Source organism: Schistocerca serialis, chromosome 5 (assembly GCF_023864345.2).
Source record: "Schistocerca serialis cubense isolate TAMUIC-IGC-003099 chromosome 5, iqSchSeri2.2, whole genome shotgun sequence".
Lineage (NCBI taxonomy): Eukaryota > Metazoa > Arthropoda > Insecta > Orthoptera > Acrididae > Schistocerca > Schistocerca serialis.
In genome coordinates this window covers 655,645,271-655,670,331 of record NC_064642.1, presented here as the reverse complement: position 1 = coordinate 655,670,331, position 25,061 = coordinate 655,645,271, and the positions used below count along the sequence as shown (strand labels likewise).

General features: G+C 41.5%; 1 protein-coding gene across 2 annotated transcripts in view; it reads right to left on the bottom strand.

Moving 5' to 3' along the window:
• LOC126481470 (ADAM 17-like protease) overlaps positions 1-25,061 on the bottom strand; it is a 147,681-nt gene that overhangs the window by 62,343 nt on the left and 60,277 nt on the right. For both annotated transcript variants that reach the window (XM_050105247.1, XM_050105248.1), the window contains one exon: positions 18,382-18,523. In XM_050105247.1, coding sequence (XP_049961204.1) covers positions 18,382-18,523 — 142 coding nt within the window. The remainder of the gene's footprint in view (positions 1-18,381; positions 18,524-25,061) is intronic.

The window sequence follows — 25,061 nt, the reverse complement described above, 5'->3', positions numbered from 1 at the left end:
CGAAAGCTTGAATTTTGTGTGTATGTTTGTGTTTGTTTGCGTGTCTGTCGACCTGCCAGCACTTTCATTTGGTAAGTCACATCATCTTTGTTTTTAGATATATTTTTCCTACGTGGAATGTTTCCCTCTATTATAACCATATCATTAATTTGAACCCAACAATTACGTTTGTTATTGTTGCTGTTGCATTTCGAAATCTTTCCTGTCATCTTATTTTCTCTTTATTTTCTCTTTCTGTTTTTACCAGTAGTCTCACCTTGTATTCACCTTCCCCATTTTACCGTAATACAATTTTATCCCGCCTATATATACTCAATAATATGTAACCCACTTCCAAACCATAACCAAAAAAATTTTTATTTTCCACTTTCAACACTACCGTTGCTATAAAATCCACCGTTTCTAGTTCAGTAACAGCTGCTTTCACGTCTTAAACAACCATTTCGGCTTGGTCTTTAAATATGTCTGCTTGTGTCTGTATATGTGTGGATGGATATGTGTGTGTGTGTGTGCGCGAGTGTATACCCATCCTTTTTTCCCCCTAAGGTAAGTCTTTCCGCTCCCGGGATTGGAATGAATCCTTACCCTCTCCCTTAAAACCCACATCCTTTCGTCTTTCCCTCTCCTTCCCTCTTTCCTGATGAGGCAACAGTTTGTTGCGAAAGCTTGAATTTTGTGTGTATGTTTGTGTGTCTGTTGACCTGTCAGCACTTTCATTTGGTAAGTCACATCATCTTTGTTTTTTATATATATATATATATATATATATATATATATATATATATATATATATATATATTTGTGTGTGTGTGTGTGTGTGTGTGTGTGGGGGGCGCGGGGGGGGGGGGGGGGGGGGGGGATCGGCCAGTGCGGAGGTGAGGTCGACAGCCTCCTCTCCCAAACCAATTTCGATGACAACCGAGGGACTTGAAATCTGAAAGGAAATTCAGGTACTCCAATATAGAAGGTTGGGTTGGGTTGTTTGCGGGAGGAGACCAGACAGCGAGGTCATCGGTCTCATTGCATTAGGGTAGGATTGGGAAGGAAGTCGGCCGTGCCCTTTCAAAGGAACCATCCCGACATTTGCCTGGAGAGATTTAGGGAAATCACGAAAAACCCACATCAGGATGGCTGGATGTGTGATTGAATCGTCGTCCTCCCGAATGCGAGTCCAGTGTAATAGTCACTGCGCCACCTCGCTCGGTAATATAGAAGGATAAACCACTTTTGTGAAGAAACCGAGGTCAGACATAACCATGTGAGGGTCCTCTGCTAATGCCCTGGACAAGGAGAGTGAGAGGACGTATTGAGTGCAAAGGACCAAATGATGAGGGTAGACCAACAATGTGTGGAGCACTGTGAGGGGGTGTCATGCAACTACAAAGGGGTGGCAGCTCGTTATGGAGTCAACCTGTTATGGCTGATATGAAGATGGCAGCGGATGATAGATTCCCACCAAGAGCATCAGAGGGAAGAACACCACATGGAGGGAGTCCCTGTAATTGCACGAAGTTTATTGGGCAGGCAGTGACCCCCCCACCCCCCTCCAAGAGTCAGCCAACAACTCAGTGAAAAGGTATTTGATGTTGATGCCAAAAATCTGCCCGCAGAGGGGTCACAGATAATGGGGGCAAGGGCTGACCTCCCAACCCGAGTCACGTGACCAGAAAACACATTACCCAGTATACCTAAGTGGCCAGAAAACCAAAGGAAATCAATTGGACAAACAGCACAGTCAAGATTGGTGAAAAGATCATGGATGTGAGACACTAATGGGTGCTGGAAAAAGCACTGGACAATGGCCTGAAGCCCATTCATAGACAAAAGTCTAACGAGGGAGGACCATTTAATAAAGAAGAGAGTCCAAGAAATGGCCTCAAGTTCTGTGGTAAACACCCTTTAGGTGGCAAGCAAATGATAGTGTTCCATGTAAAAAATAACAGCATCCTGAAGCTGAAAGAGCTGCTGGAACAAACAACGAAGCACTGGAGCGATGGAGGATTTTGAATCCCGGAAGAGATCTACCCCAACCCAGAGCTAGAGGAGTGTTTGGGACAGAATGGTGGGAATAGGACAAAGAGCAAATATGGAAATGGCAACAGAGAGAATTGAGGTGATGCTCAACCAGTAAATGCACCTAAGGACAGACGATGGTTTGGTGACATCCCAAAACATGCAAAGAATAGGATAGGAAGAGGACCAGGGAATGAGCAGATAGCAACAGCATAGAGTATCAGGAGTTGGTACCACTGAACCTTAAGGGGTGAGGAGGGGGGAGGGGGGGATCCCCCAACATCAATCAAAACAATCGACAGGACTTGTGTGAAAGGCACCATTGGTCAAATGGATACAACGATGGTGGAGGTCAAGATGAGTGGTGTGGAAGGGCAGCTGAACCATAAACTTAACAAAAATAGTCCAGACAGGACAAGAGTAAGGCCTGATAAAGGTGGAAAAGAGCCAGAAGATCAGCTTCCCAAGAAGTTTGAGCAAGGAATCAAAAGGCACTGAGTTTATGGAAATTGCCACTCTTCAGCTGGCAGATATGGGGCAACCAAGTAAGCTTGTTGTCAAAAAGAAGACACAACAAATGGAGCTTGGGGACCACAGTTAGGCATTAGGCATCTAGGCAGAGTTCCAGAACAGGATGGATCACAGTACGGAGACAGAGCTACACCACTGCTGCGATTTAGGAGGGGAGAATTAAAAACCATGTGATACAGCTCACACAGAAGTGCACCAGATGACAGCCCAGAGCTGTCGCTCCACGGAGGCCACCAAGTGGGAACTAGCCCAGATACAGAAATTGTCCACATACATAGCAGGTGTGAACAACAATCCAACAAAGGCCACGAATCCATTAGTAGTGATGAGAGAAAGAAGTACACTTGATGCAGATTCCTGTGGAATGCTGTTCTCCTGGTTCCCTGGACAGTTGAGAATGGTGCCAACACGAACTTTGAATGACCGAAGGGACAGGAACTGGTGAATATAAATTGAGAGAGGGACCCGAAGACCCCACTCATGGTGAGTAAGTAAGATGTGATCGCCACAAGCCATGTTGTAGGACTTATGAATATAAAAGGAAACTGCAACAAGATGGTGTTGATGAGAAAAAGCCTGCTGAACTGTGGTTCCTGATTGAAGCAGATGATGAATCAGAGGCTGTCCCTCCCAAAAGTTGCACTGGTAAGGAGACAAAAGATCCTGAGATTCAAGGACTCAACAGAGACAACAAAACACCACCCATTCAAATAACCAATAGGGGACTCTGGTCAGACAGATCGGCCAGTAACTACTGAAGGACAATGGCTACTTAGTGGACTTAAGGACAGGAATCACAAGACTGTCCCTCCACTGACAGGGGAAAACAACTTGGAACCAAACATGGTTAAACACCCGGAGGGGATATTGTCATTGTGGAGGGCTGAGATGTTGAAGCAATTGGCTATGGGTGGAATTGGGGCCAGGGGCTGAATCATGGGAAGAGAAGAGGGCCAAAAGACATTTCCATTCAGTAAAAGCTTCATAGTAGGATTCCACCTGACAAGGGTCCTTTGTTAAATCACTAAGTGGGTCTAAGGCTTCCATCCAGTCCCTTGTGTGGCAGTTGAAGACAGCAAAGCGGAAGCCAAAGTTTTAAATTTCACTTTGAAGAAATCATTCACACAGGAGAATCATGCCATTCACCTAAGGACAGACTCCCGTATGGATGACATAGTAATAAGCATACCTAAAAGTGAACTCTGTCCAAACAGACCATAAAGGCCCAATGCTACCAACCAGCCTCCGTGTCACCCTCAGCCCACAGGCATCACTGGATGTGGATATTGAAGGGCATTTGGTCAGCACACCACTCTCCCGGCCGTATGTCAGTTAATGAGACTGCAGCTGCTACTTCTCAATCAAGTAGCTCCTCAGTTTCCCTCACAAGGGCTGAGTGCACCCTGCTTGCCAGCAGTGCTCGTCAGACTGGGTGGTCCCCCAACCTAGTGCTTGTCCAGCCCGACAGCACTTAACTTTGGTGATATGATGCAAAACAGTGTTGCCACTGCAGCAAGGCTGCTGGCAATAAGCATCCCTAGTGTAGAGAAACAGCTGAAAAATTTGAAAACAAATAAATCAACAGGTCCACATAATATTCCAGTTTGCTTTTACAAGGTGAACACTAGAGCATTGGCCCTTTACCTCGCCTGCCTTTATCGTGAATCTATCACCCAGCAAAAAGTCCCAAGTAACTGGAAAAAAGAGTAAGTGACTCCTCCAGTATATATAATAAATAAAAAAATAAAGGACCTGCAAAGTCAAATACGAATATCACTATCTTCAATTTGCTGCAGAATAATTGGACATATTCTCAGTTTGAATATATTAATCTTTCTTCAGACTGAGAATCTCATGTCCACTAATCAGCATGGTTTTAGAATGTATCATTTGTGCAAAACTAAGCATGCCCTTTTCTCACCCGAAGTACTGCGAACTATGGATGATGAGCAACAGGCAGATTCCATATTTCTAAATTTCCAAAAAGCATTTGACATGGTGCCGCATTACAGGCTATTAAGGGAAGGTATCAGCATATGGTATAAGTCCACAGCTAAGTGAGTAGCTCAAAGACTTCTTAAGTAATAGAACCCAGTAAGTTGTCCTCGATGGCGAGAGTTCATCAGAGAAAAGGGTATTGTCATGAGTGCCCCGGGGTAGTATGACAGGACCACTGCTGTTCTCTATATACATGAATCATTTGGCAGACAGGGTGGGCAGCAATCTGCGGTTGTTTGCTGATGATGCTGCAGTGTACGGTAAGGTATCTAAGGAAGATAGAAGACAACTCAGATAAAATTTCTAGTTTCTGTGATGAATGGCAGCTAGTTCTAAATGTGGAAAAATGTAAGTTAATGTGGATGAGTATGAAAAACGAACCTTTAACATTTGGTACAGTAGTGTTAGTGTCCTTTTTGACACAGTCAGGTACTTTAAATATTGGGTGTAATGCTGCAAAGTGACATCAAGTGGAATGAACATGTGAGAACTGTGGTAGGTCGACTTCAGTTTATTGGGAGAATTTTAGGAAATAGTGGTTCACTTCTAAAGGAGACCACATGCATGACATTGATGTGACCTATTCTTGAATACTGCTCAAGTGCTTGAGATATGTACCAGGTCGGACTGAATGAAGACATCAAAGCAATTCAGAGATGTGCTAGATTTGTTACCAGTAGGTTTGAACAACACATAAGTGTTACAGAGATGCTTCAAGAATTCAAATGGGAATCCCTGGAGGGAAGGCAATGTTCTTATCGAGAAACACTATTGAGAAAATTTAGAGTACCAGCATTTGAAGCTGAATGCCAAATGATTCTACTGCAGCCAGAATACATTGCACATAAGGACCACAAAGATAAGATATGAGAAATTAAGGCTCATACAAAGGCATACAGACAGTCATTTTTTCCTCGCTGTATTTGTGAGTGGAATGGGAGAGGAAGTGACTAGTAATAGTACATGGTACCCTCCTCCATGCACCGTATGCAGGCTTGCAGAGTACCAATGTAGATTTAGAAGTAGATGTAGAAGGGGCAAAGCATAAGTGGAAAGCTTCAGCCCACTGTTTCTGGAGGAGGAAGATGCTGATGCTGAAGCCAGTGCAAAAGGGATCGAAGTGTTTCACGAGAACCATTGGATCCACACAAAGGCTCCTGGGTGTGCAACGTCCACAATGGAAAATAGCCATTGACAATCTTGGGGGGACAGAGTGTGGTCCATACCCATGACAAAGAGAGAGAGATGGACCTAGTGAGGAGGCAAAGCGTTCCCAACACACCCACTTATTCTTTCAGCTTTAGTGCGAATGCATTTAAAGTTAGTAAGACCAATGGAGGACTGGTTCTGCTTAAGGCACTGCAAGGCTTGATGGTGATCATGGATGCCAATGGCAATGGCCATGCTCCACAAAGGGACTGGTGGTTGGTGGAAAGAGGCCTGTTGAGTGGGGGACGGCAACGTCAGTGATGTAAATAATTGTACTGGACATGTCACAGGCAGCTTCATCATTACAACCTGACAAAGAGGTGGTAAACATAACCTGGGAGGTAGATAGAAGCCAATCAGTGAGAAAAATCTATGACAGAGAAAGTGTCATAGGTGGCATTAAAATGTGTAGGGGAACCATCATTAACGAGGCACAGGTCATGGCCCACAAGAAACTAATCTATGAGGAGACCTCTGATAATGAAAAAGCACTGTTCCACAAGGGGTCATCACAATTAAAATTCCCAAGGAGCAGGAGAAAGGAGGGAGTTGCTGAAACAGGACAGTTAGGGCAATCCTTTATTGTATGACTATATGATAGCGGAACAAACACTGGTAGCAGTTACTTCTGTAAAATATCTGGGAGTATGCGTGCGGAACGATTTGAAGTGGAATGATCATATAAAATTAATTGTTGGTAAGGCGGGTACCAGGGTGAGATTCATTGGGAGAGCGCTTAGAAAATGTAGTCCATCAACAAAGGAGGTGGCTTACAAAACACTCGTTTGACCTATACTTGAGTATTGCTCATCAGTGTGGGATCCGTACCAGATCGGTCTGACGGAGGAGATAGAGAAGATCCAAAGAAGAGCGGCGCGTTTCGTCACAGGGTTATTTGGTAACCGTGATAGCGTTACGGAGATGTTTAATAAACTCAAGTGGCAGACTCTGCAAGAGAGGCGCTCTGCATCGCGGTGTAGCTTGCTCGCCAGGTTTCGAGAGGGTGCGTTTCTGGATTAGGTATCGAATATATTGCTTCCCCCTACTTATACCTCCCGAGGAGATCACGAATGTAAAATTAGAGAGATTAGAGCGGGCACAGAGGCTTTCAGACAGTCGTTCTTCACGCGAACCATACGCGGCTGGAACAGGAAAGGGAGGTAATGACAGTGGCATGTAAAGTGCCCTCCGCCACACACCGTTGGGTGGCTTGCGGAGTATAAATGTAGATGTAGATGGGTGTAAGTGGCCTAACAGGAGGGAGATAGGGATTGCAAACTGTGACTGCAGAGTCCAAGTGGACCCAGATGGCAACCGCTTCCAATGTGACGCAAAGGGGGATCCACTACTAACAATCTTCATATGAATCAACATGAAAACATCACTGAAAGCCCTAAAAGGGCCTATCCAGTTCTGACAGAAAGCATGGAGCCCACAAGGATGGAGTGACATCCATAAACAGGAGGCTGCATGGGGAACTGACCTCTGGGGGTACTGGAGGGACCTTGTCCTGGGACTCGAGTTTCTTCTTCTTCTTCTTCTTCTTCTTCTCCTCCTCCTCCTTCATAGGTCAATGAGTGCAGGGCCCAGAGAGAACACACACACACACACACACACACACACACACACACACACACACAGAGAGAGAGAGAGAGAGAGAGAGAGAGAGAGAGAGAGAGAGAGAGCCAGCCCTGTGACCAACTCGTAGCAGCAGGCATCTAGTGTGGGAGACACAGAGGGGGGAGGAATGGTGTGCGGCCCGTCACTAGCTGGCACCGAAGGAGGGCCAGGCAGTGGGAGCAGCACCCACAGGGGAGCACATGGAAACTGCAGTGGAGCAGTGGAGACGGAGAGGGAGAGTGAGACTGGGATAAGGAGGAGGGAGGAAGGGGAAGTACAAAACAGAGGCAAAGTTAGATATCATAGACACAGGATGAACAGAGTTATATTACTGATGAAATTCTGTGTAAGATACATAATCAAAGGCCTTATACTCCTGTATCTTCTTTTCCTTCTTATAAATCAGGCAGTCTGGTGAGTGTGGAGAGTGGTGATCACAAAAATTAATGCACATGGGTGGTGAAACACTGGGCCTTCCCTACAGAGTGAGTTACTATATTCACCGCATAGACAGTCCACTATACAGTGGGAATACTTGTGTCCAAAACGCAAACACCGAAAACACCCCATGAGTGGTAGGCCATCACACTGATAAATATAACCTTGATCTTCTGCAGGATGGTAGTCTCCTCAAATTCCCAATTTTTCTTATGGCCTTTCTGAACACGCCGAACAAAATGAATGTCCAGCTGTTCCAGACTGGCCCAGAGTTCCTCATTGGTTTGAAGGATGAGGTCTGATTGGAAAATGGCTCCCTGAACCATATTCAAAGACTGGTGAGGAGTAACGGGCACTGGAATGTCATCAAGATGGTCACAGGCACATAGGGCCACAGACTGGCGGCACAAGAATTTTCGATCAACAGCGAACCCTACCACATCTTTCTCTGAGAGTTCACTTTATCAAACATGTCTTTGACAGTTTCTATGAGAAATAATGACTTGGTGGCAGTGAAAGTGACCTCTTCAGTCCTGGCGCAGACTGGGTAGTAGGAAAAGAGTTTTTCTGTAGCTGGCAAGCCTGGCCCTCCTCCTAGGAGGTAACCAGGAAGGGAAGGTAGGGTCATCATATGATGCAGCATTCAAAGATCCAGTCCCAACTAAAATGATGGGCATAGAAGAATGGCCTTGGAGCTTAATGCATTTCATACACAATGTTTGCCCTGATACCACACACTCCAATCAGAGGCTCTCCCCATGGAGGCTGTTGCCGAGAGTCCCAAACCTCCAGAACAGAATGACAAGCAACCACTCCTAGGCATACAAGGGGAGGTAGCAGCTCACGTATTAGAAGTGTAATTGCTGTGTAGTCAGGGGGCTCAACCAGAAGGGTACACAATGACCCCACCACATGGACTGGCTAATGAGCTGGCTATATAGCACTAATGGACAATGGCCTCAAGGAAAATATGGAAGAGGCAGTAGGGATACATGCTGAAGATGCTACTTAAGGTGTTATTTCCCAGTCAGCTCACACTATGGAGGCAAAATAGAGAAGAGATCAAAACCAAAAGGGGAACCAAAGATGCTGGAAAGGGAAGGGGAAGAAAGAAACAAGGGGAACAAAACTGTAAAAGATGGCAGAAACCAGGAGGAGAGCCAGGCTGCGATAAGCAAGGAGAGAGAGAGGAAGAATGAGGCAAAGGAGAAGGAGCGAGGACAGGGAAGGAGGCACAGGGAAGGGAATACACCCTGAGAAGGAAGAAAGAGTCGTAATAGTGAGGGGTTCCGTGTACAGCACGCACAAACTCTCAAAAGAGCTGTGAGTCACCTGGGTGATAAAATATGGACAGAACAGTACCTATCACTGGCATCAGTTGTTACATGTTGTCAAAATATCGAAGTTTTGACAGTACACACCAACTGATGTCTGTGAAACCATTTAATTACAATAAAAAAGTGATCTTGATAATGCTTTATTCATCAACTTGTTTTCAGATCCATCTACCTTTAGTTATATTGACATAAAAGTGATAATCAACAGGGGATGCCAATGCGGCAAAGTGTACACTTGGAAGATATTACACACACCTGAGAAAGTCGCAAGAAGCACAAACACCACCACCATCACTAGCACCACCAACCCTGTAAATCAGCCACTGTGGGGCATTGCGTAAAAAACTGGTAATACCAGGGACAGTGAAAGAAGCTTATAAAGACAGGGGATTCTGTTCCAGCAAGGTTATGGACCCTGATCTTGGCATAGTGACAGCAGAGAGTGAAGTTGGATGTGGACTGAGTGATGGCCCCTTCAACAACTCCCCCCCTTGCCATTCCTCACAGCACTCACCAACTGAGAGCAAGGTCACAGAGTGTTCCTTAGCAGTCGCTTGACGTTAGCAATAACGTTTATTGTTGGAAATTTGAACAAAAATAATTATTCAACCTGGCAAGACACCTGACATCTGAGAAGACTTCAAACTATCCTCTCTGGTGAAATCTTCAATAACAATCTTGTGCTTCTTGTAGATGACTCTTATCAATGAGAAAATTCTATGTGGTGAAAAAGTAGAGCAATATTCAGCTAGATCTCAATAAAATATCAGTCTATCACTAAAGACTGCTACTAGGTCTTAACTCAGAGAAATGCAAAGTTCAAATGTAATAGCGTAGCATTGTGTGACTACAGGATTAATGATTAACAACCAGACTCTGTTATGTTATACAGTTATATGGGAGTAACAATGCAGACAGATATGAAGTGGGATGACCACATAGGCTCAGTTGTAGGCAAAGAAAGTGGAAGGCTGCAATTTACTGGCAGAACACTGGGCAGTTTGACTACATACAGAACACTTGCAAGCCACACTTAAATACTATCAAAGTGTATGGAAACCACATCAGATCATTAGCAAGGGACACAAGGATATACAAAGAAGGACAGTGGAAAGAGTCATTGGTTGTTCGAGTGGCAAGAGAGTGCAGTAGAAAAATATCAGCTGGTAGACAACAGGAGCAAGATACAGTACATCTCAGAAAAACTGGACTAGAAATCTTCAAGAATTATCTTTTGGGGCAGAAATTATGAAGTTTCTTCAACCTCATACACATTTATTCTGAACAGATCATGAAAAGAAAAGTTAGGCATATAATAGCTCACACAGTATACAAACAGTTTCTCTTCCCATATTTCATCAGGGAATTGAATGGTATGAAACCCCAGCATGATAAACAGTATCCCCTGTCACAAACTTCACAATGATTCTCAAGACTATAAGTGTAGATGTTCGGAGAAAACACGTGCCTCTGCAGCAGCATTGTAAGTCCTGTATACCTTAAAAGACAGATGAAGGTAAAATTGAATGGAAACTAATATGACGTAGTCAAGTGTTATAATTTCAACTGCCAGTAAAGGTCTTCTGTCTGTTACCAGAAAAATGAAAAGAAGGCACTAAGAACAAAAAATAAATCACTATAAGAATAAAGTAATAACAGTCTAGGGCATTATTAAACAAGACTAATAACAGATGAAGCAAACAAAATCAAGTTCCAAAATGACAGAAGTGGTGGTAGTCTACACTGAAATTATTGGCTACCAAATTCAGTGATTATTTCTTCAAAGTGAGAGCAACCACTGTACCTATTACAGATGCCTTGGATTTTTTTTTTTTTTCAATGATACTTTTCACACTACTTTCCAAAGTAAAGCCTGTAGTGATCTTACAAGGAAAACATTAAGCCCCTTAAAGATGCAATTATTTTGGCTAAGATGAACCATGAACCATGGACCTTGCCATTAGAGGAGAGGCTTGCATGCCTCAGCGATAAGCATAGCCATACCGCAGGAGCAACCACAACGGAGGGGTATCTATTGAGAGGCCAGGCAAACTTATAGTTTCTGAAAAGGGGCAGCAGCCTTTTCAGTAGTTGCAGGGATGATTGACTCATGGCCTTGTAACATAAACCAAAGCAGCCTTGCTGTGCTGGTACTGCGAACAGCTGGCCTTGCTGCGCTTGTACTGTGAACGAGTGGCCTTGCCATGCTGGTGTTGCAAACAGCTGAAAGCAAGGGGAAAAACAGCCATAATTTTTCCCAAGGGCATACATCTTCACTGTATGGTTAAATGACGATGGCATCCTCTTGGGTAAAATATTCTGGAGGCAAAATAGTCCCCCATTCGGATCTCTGGGCGGGAGCTACTCCGGAGGACATCGTTATCAGGAGAAACAAAAATGATGAGAAACAAAATTGATGTTCTACGGATCAAAGCATGGAATGTCGGATCCCTTAATCAGGCAAGTAGCTTACAAAATTTTAAAAGGGAAATGGTTAGGTTAATGTTAGATACAGTGGCAATTAGTGAAGTTTGGTGGCAGGAGGAACAAGAATTCTGGTCAGGTGAATACAGGGTTATAAACACAAAATCAAATAATGGTAATACAAGAGTGGGTTTAATAATGAATTAATGAATGAAAAAATAGAATTGCGAATAAGCTACTACAAACAACATAGTGAACACATTATTGTAGGCAAGATAGACACAAATCCCATGCCTACCACCTTAGTACAAGTTTATATGCCAACTAGCTCCACAGATGATGAAGAGATTAAAGAAATGGATAATGCAATAAAAGAAATTATTCAGATAGTTACGGGAGATGAAAATTTCATAGTCATGGGGGACTGGAATGCAGCTATAAGTAAAAGGAAGAGAAGGAAAAGTAGTGGGTGAATATGGACTGGGGTTAAGAAATGAAAGGGGAAGCCACTTGGCAGAATTTTGCATAGAGCAAAGCTAACACTTGGTTTAAGAATCATGAAAGAAGGCTGTATACATGGAAGAGGCCGGGAGATACTGGAAGGTTTCAGACAGATTATATAATGGTAAAACAGGGATTTAGGAATCACGTTTTAAAGTGTCAGACATTTCCAGGGACTGATGTAGACTCTGACCACAATTTATCGGTTATGAACTGTAGATTAAAACTGAAGAAACTGCAACAAGGTATGAATTTAAGGAGATAGGACCTGGATAAACTGAAAGGACCAGGAGTTGTAGATTGTTTCAGAGAGAGTATTGGTGAATGGTTGAGAACAGAAGAAAGAAATACATTAGTAGAAGAATGGGTAGCTTTGAGAGCTGAAATAGTGAATGTAGCAGAGAATCAAGTAGGTAAAAAGACAAGGGCTAATAGAAAGCCTTAGGTAACAGAAGAGATATTGAATTTAATAGATGAAACAAGAAAATATAAAAATGCAGTAAATGAAACATGATAAAAGGAATACAAAAGTCTCAAAAATGAAAGTGACAGGAAGTGCAAAATGACTAAGCAGGGATGGCTAGAGGACAAATGTAACAGTACAAAAGCATTGTCATTAGGGGCAAGATAGATACTGCCTACAGGAAAAGTAGAGAGACCTTTGGAGAAAAGAGAACCACCTGTATGAATGTCAAGAGCTCAGATGGAAAACCTGAAGGTGGGAGGCGTATCTAGAGGATCTATACAAGGGTGATGTACTTGAGGACAATATTATGGGAATGGAAGATGACATAGATGAATATGAAATGGGATATATGATACTGGGTGAAGAATTTGACAGAGTGCTTATAGACTTATGTCGAAAAAAAGCTCTGGGAATGGACAACATTTCATAAGAATTACCAATGGTCTTGGGAGAACCAGCCAGGACAAAACTCTTTCATCTGGTGGCCAAGACCTATGGGACAGATGAAATACCCTCGGACATCAAGAAGAATATAATAATTCCAATCCCAAGAAAGCAGGTGTTTACAGGCATGAAAATTACCAAACTATCAGTTTAGTAAGTCACAGCAGCAAAATACTAACACGAATCCTCTACAGGCAAATGGAAAAACTGGTAGAAACTGATTTCGAGGGAGATCAATTTGGATTCTGTAGCAATGTTGGGACACACGATGCAATACTGACCCAACGAATTATATTAGAAGATAGGTTAAGGAAAGGCAAACCTACATTTCTAGCATTTGTGGACTTAGTAAAAGCTTTTGACAATGTTGACTGGAATACTCTCTTTCAAATTCTGAGTGCGGCAGGGGTAAATACAGGGAGCAAAAGGCTATTTACAATTTGTATGAAAACCAGATGGCAGTCATAAGTGTCAAGGGGCACAGAAAGCAAGCAGTGGTTGAGAAGGGAGTGAGACAGGGTTGTAGCCTATCCCAGATATTATTAAATCTGTATATTGAGCAAAAAGTAAAGGAAATGAAAGAAAAATATGGAGTAGGAATTAAAATCTATAGAGAAGAAATAAAAAGTTTGAAGTTTGCTGATGACCCTGTAATTCTGTCAGAGACAGCAAAAAGCCTGGAAGAGCACGTGAACGGAAGGGGCCTTGTCTTGAAAGGAGGACATAAGATGAACATAAACAAAAGCAAAATGAGGATAATGGAATGTAGGTAATTAAATCAAGTGATGCTGAAGATATTAGATTACGAAGTAAGACACTTAAAGCAGTAAATGAGTTTTGCTATTTAGGGAGCTAAATAATTGATAATGGTCGAAGTAGAGAGAACATAAAATGTAGACTGGCTATGGCAAGAAAAGTGTTTCTGAGGAAGAGAAATTTGTTAATATCAAGTATACATTTAAGGATCAGGAAGTCTTCCCTGAAAGTATTTGTATGAAATATAGCCATGTATGGAAGTGAGACATGGACGATCAAGGGATCATCAATTTAGTACTGGGGGGAAGCGTGGAGGGTAAAAACTGTCAGGGAGACCAAGATATGAATACACTAAGCAGATTCAGAAGGATTTAGGTTGCAATAGTTATTTGGAGATGAAGAGGCATGCACAGGATAAAGTAGCATGGAGTGTTGCTGCATCAAAAAAGCCTCCGGACTGAAGACCACAACAACAACAACAACAACAACAACAACAACAAGATGCTGATGCCTCTAGCAAAATATTATAATACAGTGCAGACTTGATAGGACCACTCTCGAGTTATTTTTGTAGTATCATTGACTCAGGGCATATTTCATACATGCTATAGTTAACACAATATTATAAAAAAAGGAATGAGCAGATAACTCTAATTATGGCCTAGTTCCTTCTCATCTTTTCAGAAAGTTTTGTGAATATAGATTATTATCTTTGTCTAACTTTATTTATATATGACGTATTGGTAGAACCAAACAACAAAAATTATGTTGCCTGCATATTCCAAAAACTTGTTGAGGCCTTTGATTGTCTGGACCATAAAGTTACACTTGTTAAATTTAAACATTATGGCTTTAGCGGCAACCTTCCCGTATAGATACCGCATCACCTTCATAACTTATTTGCTCTTTTTCCTTAATACTTTAAACAAAGCATTTATGTGCTTCTACACACAATCTAATATAATTTGTTTTTTTTTTATTTATTTACACGTCAAGTTCCATAGAACTAAATTGAGGAGGAAATCTCCAAGGTCATGGAACATGTCAGTACATGAAATTACAATGTAAAAGCAATAACAGATCAAAATAAAATGTTTATGAACCCAAAAAATGTCAAGCCATAAGTTTAAGTAAATGTAATCAAGAATACAACAAGAATAAGCTTTATTTTTTTAGGAATTCCTTGACAGAATAGAAGGAGTGACCCATGAGGAAACTCTTCAGCTTCGATTTGAAAGCACGTGGATTACTGCTAAGATTTTTGAATTCTTGTGGCAGCTTAAGGGAAAATGGATGCAGCAATATACTGCACACCTTTCTGCACAAGACTTAAGGAAGTCCGATCCAAATGCAGGTTTGATTTCTGCTGACAATTAACTGAGTAAAAACTGCTGATTCTTGGGAATAAGCTGATATTGTTAACAGGAAATGATAGTAAAGAATACATATATACTGAGAGGGCAATGTCAAAATACCCAGGCTAGTGAACAGGGAGCGACAAGAGGTTCGCGAACTTACACCACTTACTGCCCGAACCACGCGTTTCTGAGCCAAAAATATCCATTTGGAATGGGAAGAGTTACCCAAAAATACAATACCATTCGACATAAGCGAATGAAAATAAGCAAAGTAGACTAATTTTCATGTTGAACGATCACTTACTTCAGATATTGTTTGAATAGTAAAAATGGCAGCAACAAGTCTTTGAACAAGATTCTGAACGTGGGCTTTCCATGACAGTTTACTATGTATCTGAACACCTAGAAAATTGAACTGTTCAATTTCACTAATCATATGCCCATTCTGTGAAATTAAAACGTCAGATTTTGTTGAATTGTGTGTTAGAAACTGTAAAAACTGAGTCTTACTGTGTTTCAGCGTTAGTTTATTTTCTACAAGCCACGAACTTACGTCATGAACTGCAATATTTGAAACCGAACCAATGTTGCACACAACATCCTTCACTACCAAGCTAGTGTCATCAGCAAACAGAAATATTTTAGAGTTACCCATAAAACTAGAGGGCATACCATTTATATAAATAAGGAACTGGAGTGGCCCCAACATTGATCCCTAGGGCAACCCCCATTTGACTGCACCCCACTCAGACCCCACATCACGCTGTGAATAATGACCTTTTGCTGTACGTTGCTAAAGTAAGAGGTGAACCAATTGTCAGCTACTCCCTGTATTCCATAATGGTCGAACTTCTGAAGCAATATATTGTTATTAACACAATCAAACACCTTAGTTAAATCAAAAAATATGCCTAACATTCAAAACCTTTTGTTTAGCCCATCCAGTACCTCACAGAGAAAAGAGAATATAGCATTTTCAGTTGTTAAACGGCTACTAAGGCAGAACTGTGCATTTGATAGCAAATTGTGTGACATAAAATGATCAATTATCCTTACATACACAGTCTTTTCAATAACTTTAGCAAACACTGATGGCGTAGAAATAGGTCTAAAATTGTCTACATTATCCATTTCTCCCTTTTTGTGAAGCGGCTTTACTACTGAGTATTTTAATCATTCAGGAAAGTGACCATTCCTAAAGGAAAACTTACAAATATGGCTAAATACAGAGCTAACATGTGCAGCACAGTACTTTAACATTCTGATAGGCACTCCATCATATCCATGAGAGTCCTTGGTCTTCAGTGACTTAATTATTGACTCAATCTCCCACTTGTCTGTATCACAGAGGAGTATTTCACACATCAATCTCGGAAAGACGTTCGCCTACAGAGTTATACGATTCCCTTTAGAAACTAAATTTTGATTTAATTCACCAGCAATGCTCAGAAAATGGTTGTTAAACACTGTACATATATCTGATTTATCAGTAACAGAAATATTTTTACTATGAACTGACTTTATATCATCGACCTTGTGCTGCTGACCAGACACTTTCTTCACAACTGCCCACATGGTTTTAATTTTATCCTGTGCATTAGCTATTCTATTTGCATACCACAAACTCTTTGCCTTCCTAATAACATTTTTAAGCACCTTACAGTACAGTTTGTAATGGACTACTGGAGCTTGATTGTAACTACTTCTTACATTTTTATATAATTCCAACTATGTTCTATATGATATCCTTATCCCACTAGTCAGCCATCCAGGCTGCCTTTTACTGCTAGTACCCCGTTTAAAATGTTCTAATGGAAAGCAACTCTCAAAGAGCATGAGAAATGTGTTAAGGAAAGGATTATATTTGTCATCTATATTATTGGCAAAATAAACACCATGCCACTTTTGTTCCTTGATGATGTTTAAGAAGCTCTATTGCCGTTGGGTTAACTTTCCTACACAGTTTGTAATTATATGTGACATTTGATTGAGTACAACAGCATTTTAGTGCTAAAATTTGTGCATCATGGTCTGAATGCCATCCACCATTTTACTAACAGTATGCCCATCTCGTAATGAAGAATGAATAAAAATGTTCTCTAAGGCTGTGCTACTGTTCCCCTGCACCCTAGTTGGAAATGGCAAAGTTAAAACCTTTTTAACATAATTGAATTGATGAAAGGAGAAAATATAAAAATGCAGTAAATGAAGCAGGCAAAAAGGAATACAAACGTCTCAAAAATGAGGTCGACAGGAAGTGCAAAATGGCTAAGCAGGGATGGCTAGAGGACAAATGTAAGGATGTAGAGGCTTATCTCACTAGGGGTAAGATAGATACTGCCTAAAGGAAAATTAAAGAGACCTTTGGAGAGAAGAGAACCACTTGTATGAATATCAATAGCTCAGTTGGAAACCCAGTCCTAAGGAAAGAAGGGAAAGCAAAAAGGTGGAAGGAGTACATAGAGGGTCTATACAGGGGCGATGTTCTTGAGGACAATATTATGGAAATGGAAGAGGATGTAGATGAAATGGGAGACATGATACTGGGTGAAGAGTTTGACAGAGCACTGAAAGACCTAAGTTGAAACAAGGCCCCAGGAGTAGACAACATTCCATTAGAACTACTGACAGCCTTGGGAGAGCCAGTCCTGACAAAACTCTACCATCTGGTGAGGAAGATGTTTGAGACAGGCGAAATTCCCTCAGATTTCAAGAAGAATATAATAATTCCAATCCCAAAGAAAGCTGGTGTTGACAGATGTGAAAATTACTGAACTATCAGTTTAATAAGTCACAGCTGCAAAATACTAATGCGAATTCTTTATAGACGAATGGAAAAACTGGTAGAATTCGACCTCGGGGGAGATCAGTTTCGATTCCGTAGAAATGTTGGAACACGTAAGGCAATACTGACCTTACGCCTTATCTTAGAAGAAAGCTTAAGGAAAGGCAAACCTACGTTTCTAGCATTTGTAGACTTAGAGAAAGCTTTTGCCAATGTTGACTGGAATACTCTCTTTCAAATTCTGAAGGTTGCATGGGTAAAATACGGGGAGCAAAAGGCTATTTACAATTTGTACAGAAACCAGATAGCGGTTATAAGAGTCGAGGGGCATGAAAGGGAAGCAGTGGTTGGGAAGGGAGTGTGACAGGGTTGTAGCCTCTTCCCGATGCTATTCAATCTGTATATTGAGCAAGCAGTAAAGGAAATAGTTGTATTGCATATATGATTATGTGACTTACATGACGTCAGCCATGTAGCAGCTCCATTATCCTTTTGTCTTACCTTCCCCCTCTCTAATATAGCCACATGTCCTTGGCCATGAAGTTTCATCTCCTGCATGCTGAGCCCAACTAAAACGAACATCTGATGCCCGATAAGCAATCATAGACTGCCTTTCTTCATCAGGAATGTGCCGCCAGGCTGGCTACAAATAACAGAATTAACATAATTTTCATCAACCATATTTATTTATTTATTTGCAACAGTACAATTCTAGAATCTATCAAAATTTTAACACATGTTCAGTAAAAGTGATGATTATGAAAAAGCATATAAAAGGTGCAGTTCACAGAAAAATGCTGATAAGCATAATAATTGTCAACAGATCAGTTAATGACAAATATGATTTAATGCAGGTTTTGGTCAATACTTTTTCATCCCAAATCTTCCTCCAGTCACCTGGGACTGTCCACTGTATGAGAAATTCAAGCTATGGGAAAAGTTAATCACACAACACAATCAATTCAAAATCTAACACGAGTTCTGTCTGTTTCTAGTGATTTATTTATTGTATTTTATCCATAATGGATGCAGCTATTTATTCCCACCAACTTCAGCTGCTTCTAAAAACTGGATTTGTTTGTAAAAGTTATTTGATAGTTTGTGACACAGTCAAATGGCAGTGTAATATTATTTTATCTTCTTCAATAAAATTCTTCAGGGTATCAGACCGCATCGTCATAATTTAAAATGCGCCAACGTTTCGGCCAGCGTTGCAGCTAGCCTTCATCAGGGCCTTACGTTAACTGCTAAATGAACACACTTGGTTCCTTAAATAGCTGCACGAGAAAACCTTGTCGTTACTTGATTGGCTGTAAAAGGAGGAGGAGGAGGGGTGAAAGGTATGCTTTATTGGTGTTTCCTTTATTATCTGTCATTGGCTGAAATAGCTGTTTTCTATTGGTCTTTATATTAATCCACCCCATTGGAGGAGACGGACGAATAGCGGACAGGTGATGGCTGTGACGTCACACTGTTTCCATGCTGTCCAGAAGCCGGCTGCGGCGTGGCATTGCTTTGTGTGCTCGTGACCACTACTGCGGCTCTCCGCGTGTCTGCATGGGCCGCCACGGCTCCGCCGCCGCTCCGTAGCCCTGCTATTGCAGGCAGCCAAGACCTCGGAAGCTTGTACCCGTCCTCTCTATTCATGTTGGCGGGTCTTTTGGCTATTTCTATCGCCTCTCTAATCTTTCTTTTGAAAGTGAGAGGCTGTTTCGCCAGAACGAGGGCTTCTTGAAAAAATATTGGTTTCCCGCACTCGTCTCGGTGTTCCGCCACTGCTGACTTAGTGTGTTGTTTCAGGCGGATGTATCTTTCATGTTCCGAGAGCCTTGTGCTAATCGGACGTCCCGTCTCACCTGTGTAGGCTAATCCACACGCACAACCAATTTCATACACGCCAGCTGTGTGTAGTTTGTCAACTGCATCCTTGGTAGAACCGAGCATGTCTGATATTTTGTTTCTGCTTCGGAAAATTGGTTTGATGTCGGCTTTTCGTAGAATTTTGCCAATACGTTCGGTGACCCCTTGTACATATGGTAACACACCAATGCTCTGTGCCTCCTTCTCCTCTTCCCTATTAGTCATCTCCCTTGTCGACATGGTGCTGTCTATCATCTGCTTCCCATAGCCATTAGTTCCGAAGATGGACCTGAGGTGTTCAAGTTCTGTCTTCAGATGTTCTTCGTCGCTTATCCTGTACGCTCTCTTCGTTAGAGTGTGCAGGGCGGACTTCTTCTGCGTGGGGTGATGGTGGGAGGAGGCGTGAAGGTACCTGTCCGTATTGGTTGGTTTCCTGTACACTTTGTGGCCAAGTTTACCATCAGGTTTTCGATAAACGTCCATGCCGAGAAAACGCAGCACCCCGTTCTTCTCTGTTTCCATTGTAAACTGAATTTTCCTATGCTGTTGGTTAAGGTGCTTGTGGAAGTTCTGTAACTCCTCTTCTCCGTGCGGCCAGATAACGAAAGTAATCGACATAGCGAAGCCAACAATTTGGACGTAATAGTGCAGACTGGAGGGCTGTTTCCTCAAATGCCTCCATGTAACTTGTCAGTACCTCTCACAACAGCAATTGTTAACCATGCATTGCCACTAACTACTTCTGTTGTAGTACAAGAAAATTGAATCTTGCAACCAACAAAAGTAATACGTCCTTGTAGTAACTCCTGTTGACCAGTCTCATTTGCTGTAATTGAAAATGTATCCACTGTCTTGTACACTGGAAGTCTGCTCCTCCTCATGTATCTTCTACGGCGGTACGGCATGGCGATGTGTAGCGTGCGGCTGCCTCGAGTCGAATGAGCCTGCAGCTGCCTCAGGACCGGATGACGCCACTGATAAGACATGACAGCGCCAGTTATCAGCGCCGTTGCGCAACGACTTCCTTATCGCAACTTGATTTTCCAGCAACACGGGCCTAGTAATACTAGGGCCCGTGTTGCCCGGCTGCCTCGTCCAGCGGCTAAGTCCCACTCAAGGTCACCCGCCTTACACGGCGGCATACGACCAGTGCAAAGAGTTACAGTAACTCTTTGCACTGGTTGTATGCCGCCGTGTAATGCGGGTGACCTTGAGTGGGACTTAGCCGCCGGACGAGGCAGCCGGGCAACTGTAACTCTTTGCACTGGTCGTATGCCGCCGTGTAAGGCGGGTGACCTTGAGTGGGACTTAGCTGCTGGACGAGGCAGCCGGGCAACACGGGCCCTAGTATTACTAGGCCCGTGTTGCTGGAAAATCAAGTTGCGATAAGGAAGTCGTTGCGCAACGGCGTTGATAACTGGCGCTGTGACGTCTTATCAGTGGCGTCATCCGGTCCCGAGGCCAATATTTTTTCAAGAAGCCCGCGTTCTGGCGAAACAGCCTCTCACTTTCAAAAGAAAGATTAGAGAGGCGATAGAAATAGCCAAAAGACCCGCCAACATGAATAGAGAGGACGGGTACAAGCTTCCGAGGTCTTGGTTGCCTGCAATAGCAGGGCTACGGAGCAGCGGCGGAGCCGTGGCGGCACATGCAGACACGCGGAGAGCCGCAGTAGTGGTCGCGAGCACACAAAGCAATGCCACGCCGCAGCCGGCTTCTGGACAGCATGGAAACAGTGTGACGTCACAGCCATCACCTGTCCGCTATTCGTCCGTCTCCTCCAATGGGGTGGATTAATATAAAGACCAATAGAAAACAGCTATTTCAGCCAATGACAGATAATAAAGGAAACACCAATAAAGCATACCTTTCACCCCTCCTCCTCCTCCTTTTACAGCCAATCAAGTAACAACACGGTTTTCTCGTGCAGCTATTTAAGGAACCAAGTGTGTTCATTTAGCAGTTAACATAAGGCCCTGGTGAAGGCTAGCTGCAACACTGGCTGAAACGTTGGCACATTTTAAATTATGGCGATGCGGTCTGATACCCTGAAGAATTTTACTGAAGAAGACAACGGCCACGGAAGCCTAAGCTTACATTATTTTATCTGTTGCACCCTGACATCACTTCTGATACACATGCAACATTCATGCAGTTCTGCAGCCTGAAAATGTTCAAACCTTCAAACTTCATGAAACACATATCACAGAAAAGGTGACAAGCAATCACACAAATGTAAAATAAATCTAGAAGTATATTTCTTTATATGCACAGAATAATGATATGAATATAATAGAGGGAAACATTCCATGTGGGAAAAATATATCTAAAAACAAAGATGATGTGACTTACCAAACAAAAGCGCTGGCAGGTTGATAGACACACAAATTGCTTGTGTCTGTGTATGTGCGGATGGATATGTGTGTGTGTGCGCGAGTGTATACCTGTCCTTTTTCCCCCCTAAGGTAAGTCTTTCCACTCCCAGGATTGGAATGACTCCTTACCCTCTCCCTTAAAACCCACATCCTTTCGTCTTTCCCTCTCCTTCCCTCTTTCCTGATGAAGCAACCGTTGGTTGCGAAAGCTTGAATTTTGTGTGTATGTTTGTGTTTGTTTGTGTGTCTATCAACCTGCCAGCGCTTTCATTTGGTAAGTCACATCATCTTTGTTTTTATCTATATCTTTATATATGTCTTTAAATATGTCTGCTTGTGTCTGTATATATGTGTGTGTGTGTGTGTGTGTGTGTGTGTGTGTGTGTGTGTGTGTGTATACCCGTCCTTTTTTCCCCCTAAGGTAAGTCTTTCTGCTCCCGGGATTGGAATGACTCCTTACCCTCTCCCTTAAAACCCACATCCTTTCGTCTTTCCCTCTCCTTCCCTCTTTCCTGATGAGGCAACAGTTTGTTGCGAAAGCTTGAATTTTGTGTATATGTTTGTGTGTGTTTGTGTCTCTTTCGACCTGCCAGCGCTTTCGTTTGGTAAGTCACATCATCTTTGTTTTTTGATATATTTTTCCCACGTGGAATGTTTCCCTCTATTATATTAATATCTTTATATGCACAGTTATAAATGCACACTGTTACACCAGTTCACAAAAATCTTTGGAAAGTTTACATTCTCTTTTGTGTGCACCTGTCCACAACTCAATGCTTGTGCTATTCAGTGACCGGTCTTCTTTATTCCTAAATTATTTACTTTCCTTACTATATTTGAACACAGATATTATATGCTCAGAAATTCATCTGTGGAGTAGATGAAGTTCTCAAGCAGAAATGATTTTAATTTGATTTTAATAATGTTTTAACAGTGTGACAGCATGAATTCACAAGGGAAGTGGTCAAATAAGTTTCATGGCTGCATACTGTGCTCCTCGGTGAGCTATAATAAGGTTGAGTTGTTTATACTGTTGTATTTATGAAAGCTACTATTCTATTCAAATTTCTTCACAACAAACTTCATAAGACACTAAATGCAATGTGCACCTATTAGTATGCCTAGTTTTTTGCCTGCAAGAGGTTCAAGGATGGAACTAGATGCTTTACTTACATCAGATTTCAATATAATGAATATTTTGCACCTACATGTGGAATTGATCCAGCATTATACAACATTAATAAACGAAAGCAAAGTACTGAGTGACAGACAAAACTATTTGCTTTAACACAATAAAAAATATAAAAAATTTCATTATGAATCTGTTGGTAATCTATTAAAACAGACACACACATTATTCAGATATAAATTGATATTAATTACCATGGTGATCGCAGAGGCAATATCTGTTTCTGTTATGCTGTATGCTAGAAAGCTGCCTATTGTGAGTTATATAGATCTGTTCATAATTAAACACTGTCTTCTTTCTGCTTTAAAAATAATATTCCTTCCTAACTTATTGTAAGCAGAAGATGTGTCCAACATATGCCTTTAGTGATACTTGTTTTACACTCATAAACTAGACAGACACAAGGAAAATCATGGATATTTAGTATCACACGATCCAGAAACACTACATTATTTCCAAAGTTCCCTAACTGAATACATTGATGAGACAAGTTCATCACCACTTATAATATTTTTATATGTAAAAAACTATGCAAATTATAGCAAATTTAATAATTGTAATTTACTTATCAAATTCACTGCATGACAACCTGAAATGCTAAGAAAATAAAATGTATCTGTTTATATTATGGCATGTGAGTGCAATGTTTTAATTCACCAATATTACAAGCAAAAAAATATTTTGCAACTAAGCAAATTAAGCCAAAATATACACTTCTCCTCAGTATTATGAAATCAGAGCAGTGTTGGCACATCCATTATCTGTTTCCAGACTCAGTGACATTAAATATTCAGTGTTTTAAAAGTAATGTTTAATTAATTTAAATCAACCATTAAAAAGGCTTTTACCACTTGAGTATGGTGAATTTATGAGTTTTGTGGCCACTAGATAGAAGACTGTTGAAAGAAGATTTGGAATTACTGGCCACATAATTGTTTTATTAATTTTAAACATGTTTTCATTGAATATAACAATTTGCAAAAAGGTTTCAATATGAATTTTGTCAGTAACAAGAGAGCCAATAGAATTCTAATGTGGTTTGTAGGTGACAAATGACTGCAAGAAAGGTAGCTTATTTCTTCATACATGGAGAATTTTACTGTTTTATCTGCAAAATGAAAATGGCTGCAGTATAAAAATTTTCATTGTAATGAACAAGGCAATGTGGCATCTGTGACACTTTATAAGTAGATGCAGCAGTGCTGTAAGATGTTTTGTGTCTCAGTCGCAGTCTTGGCAGTGAGGTCAGCAAGGAGTACTGGAGACAGAATATTGTGCCACCCATTGGCTGCACAGAGTGTGAAAGACTTTAAATTTTATGCTATCTTTATTCTTTATTTGCTGGTGATATCCATTCGCAGACTGCCAGATGGGGGTTAGACACTGAAGCCAGCTGAAACATTATGTTTCGCAGTGAGTCACAATGTGCTGCAGTGAACTAAAACCCATTTCAATTAATTTCTCATGCTAATAAGAAACCAAACAGAAAACTCTGGATAGTTTCTTTTTTTTCTTTTTTTATTTTTTTTTTTACCACTTTTCAATGATTACAGAATCATTTAATGAAGTTTAATTTACAATTTTCATTAAATTAGTGTGCTTTCAGATTTTGAAATTGAGTATCCACATGTGATGGTCACTTAGTACGGTAGTTCGTTGTGTTCATCTCCAATGTACTGGTCACTTTACTGCAGGCCTATGTGAAGTATGCTGATGAACTGTTAATGTCAAAACTGTTTTTATTTATTTCTTTTCTG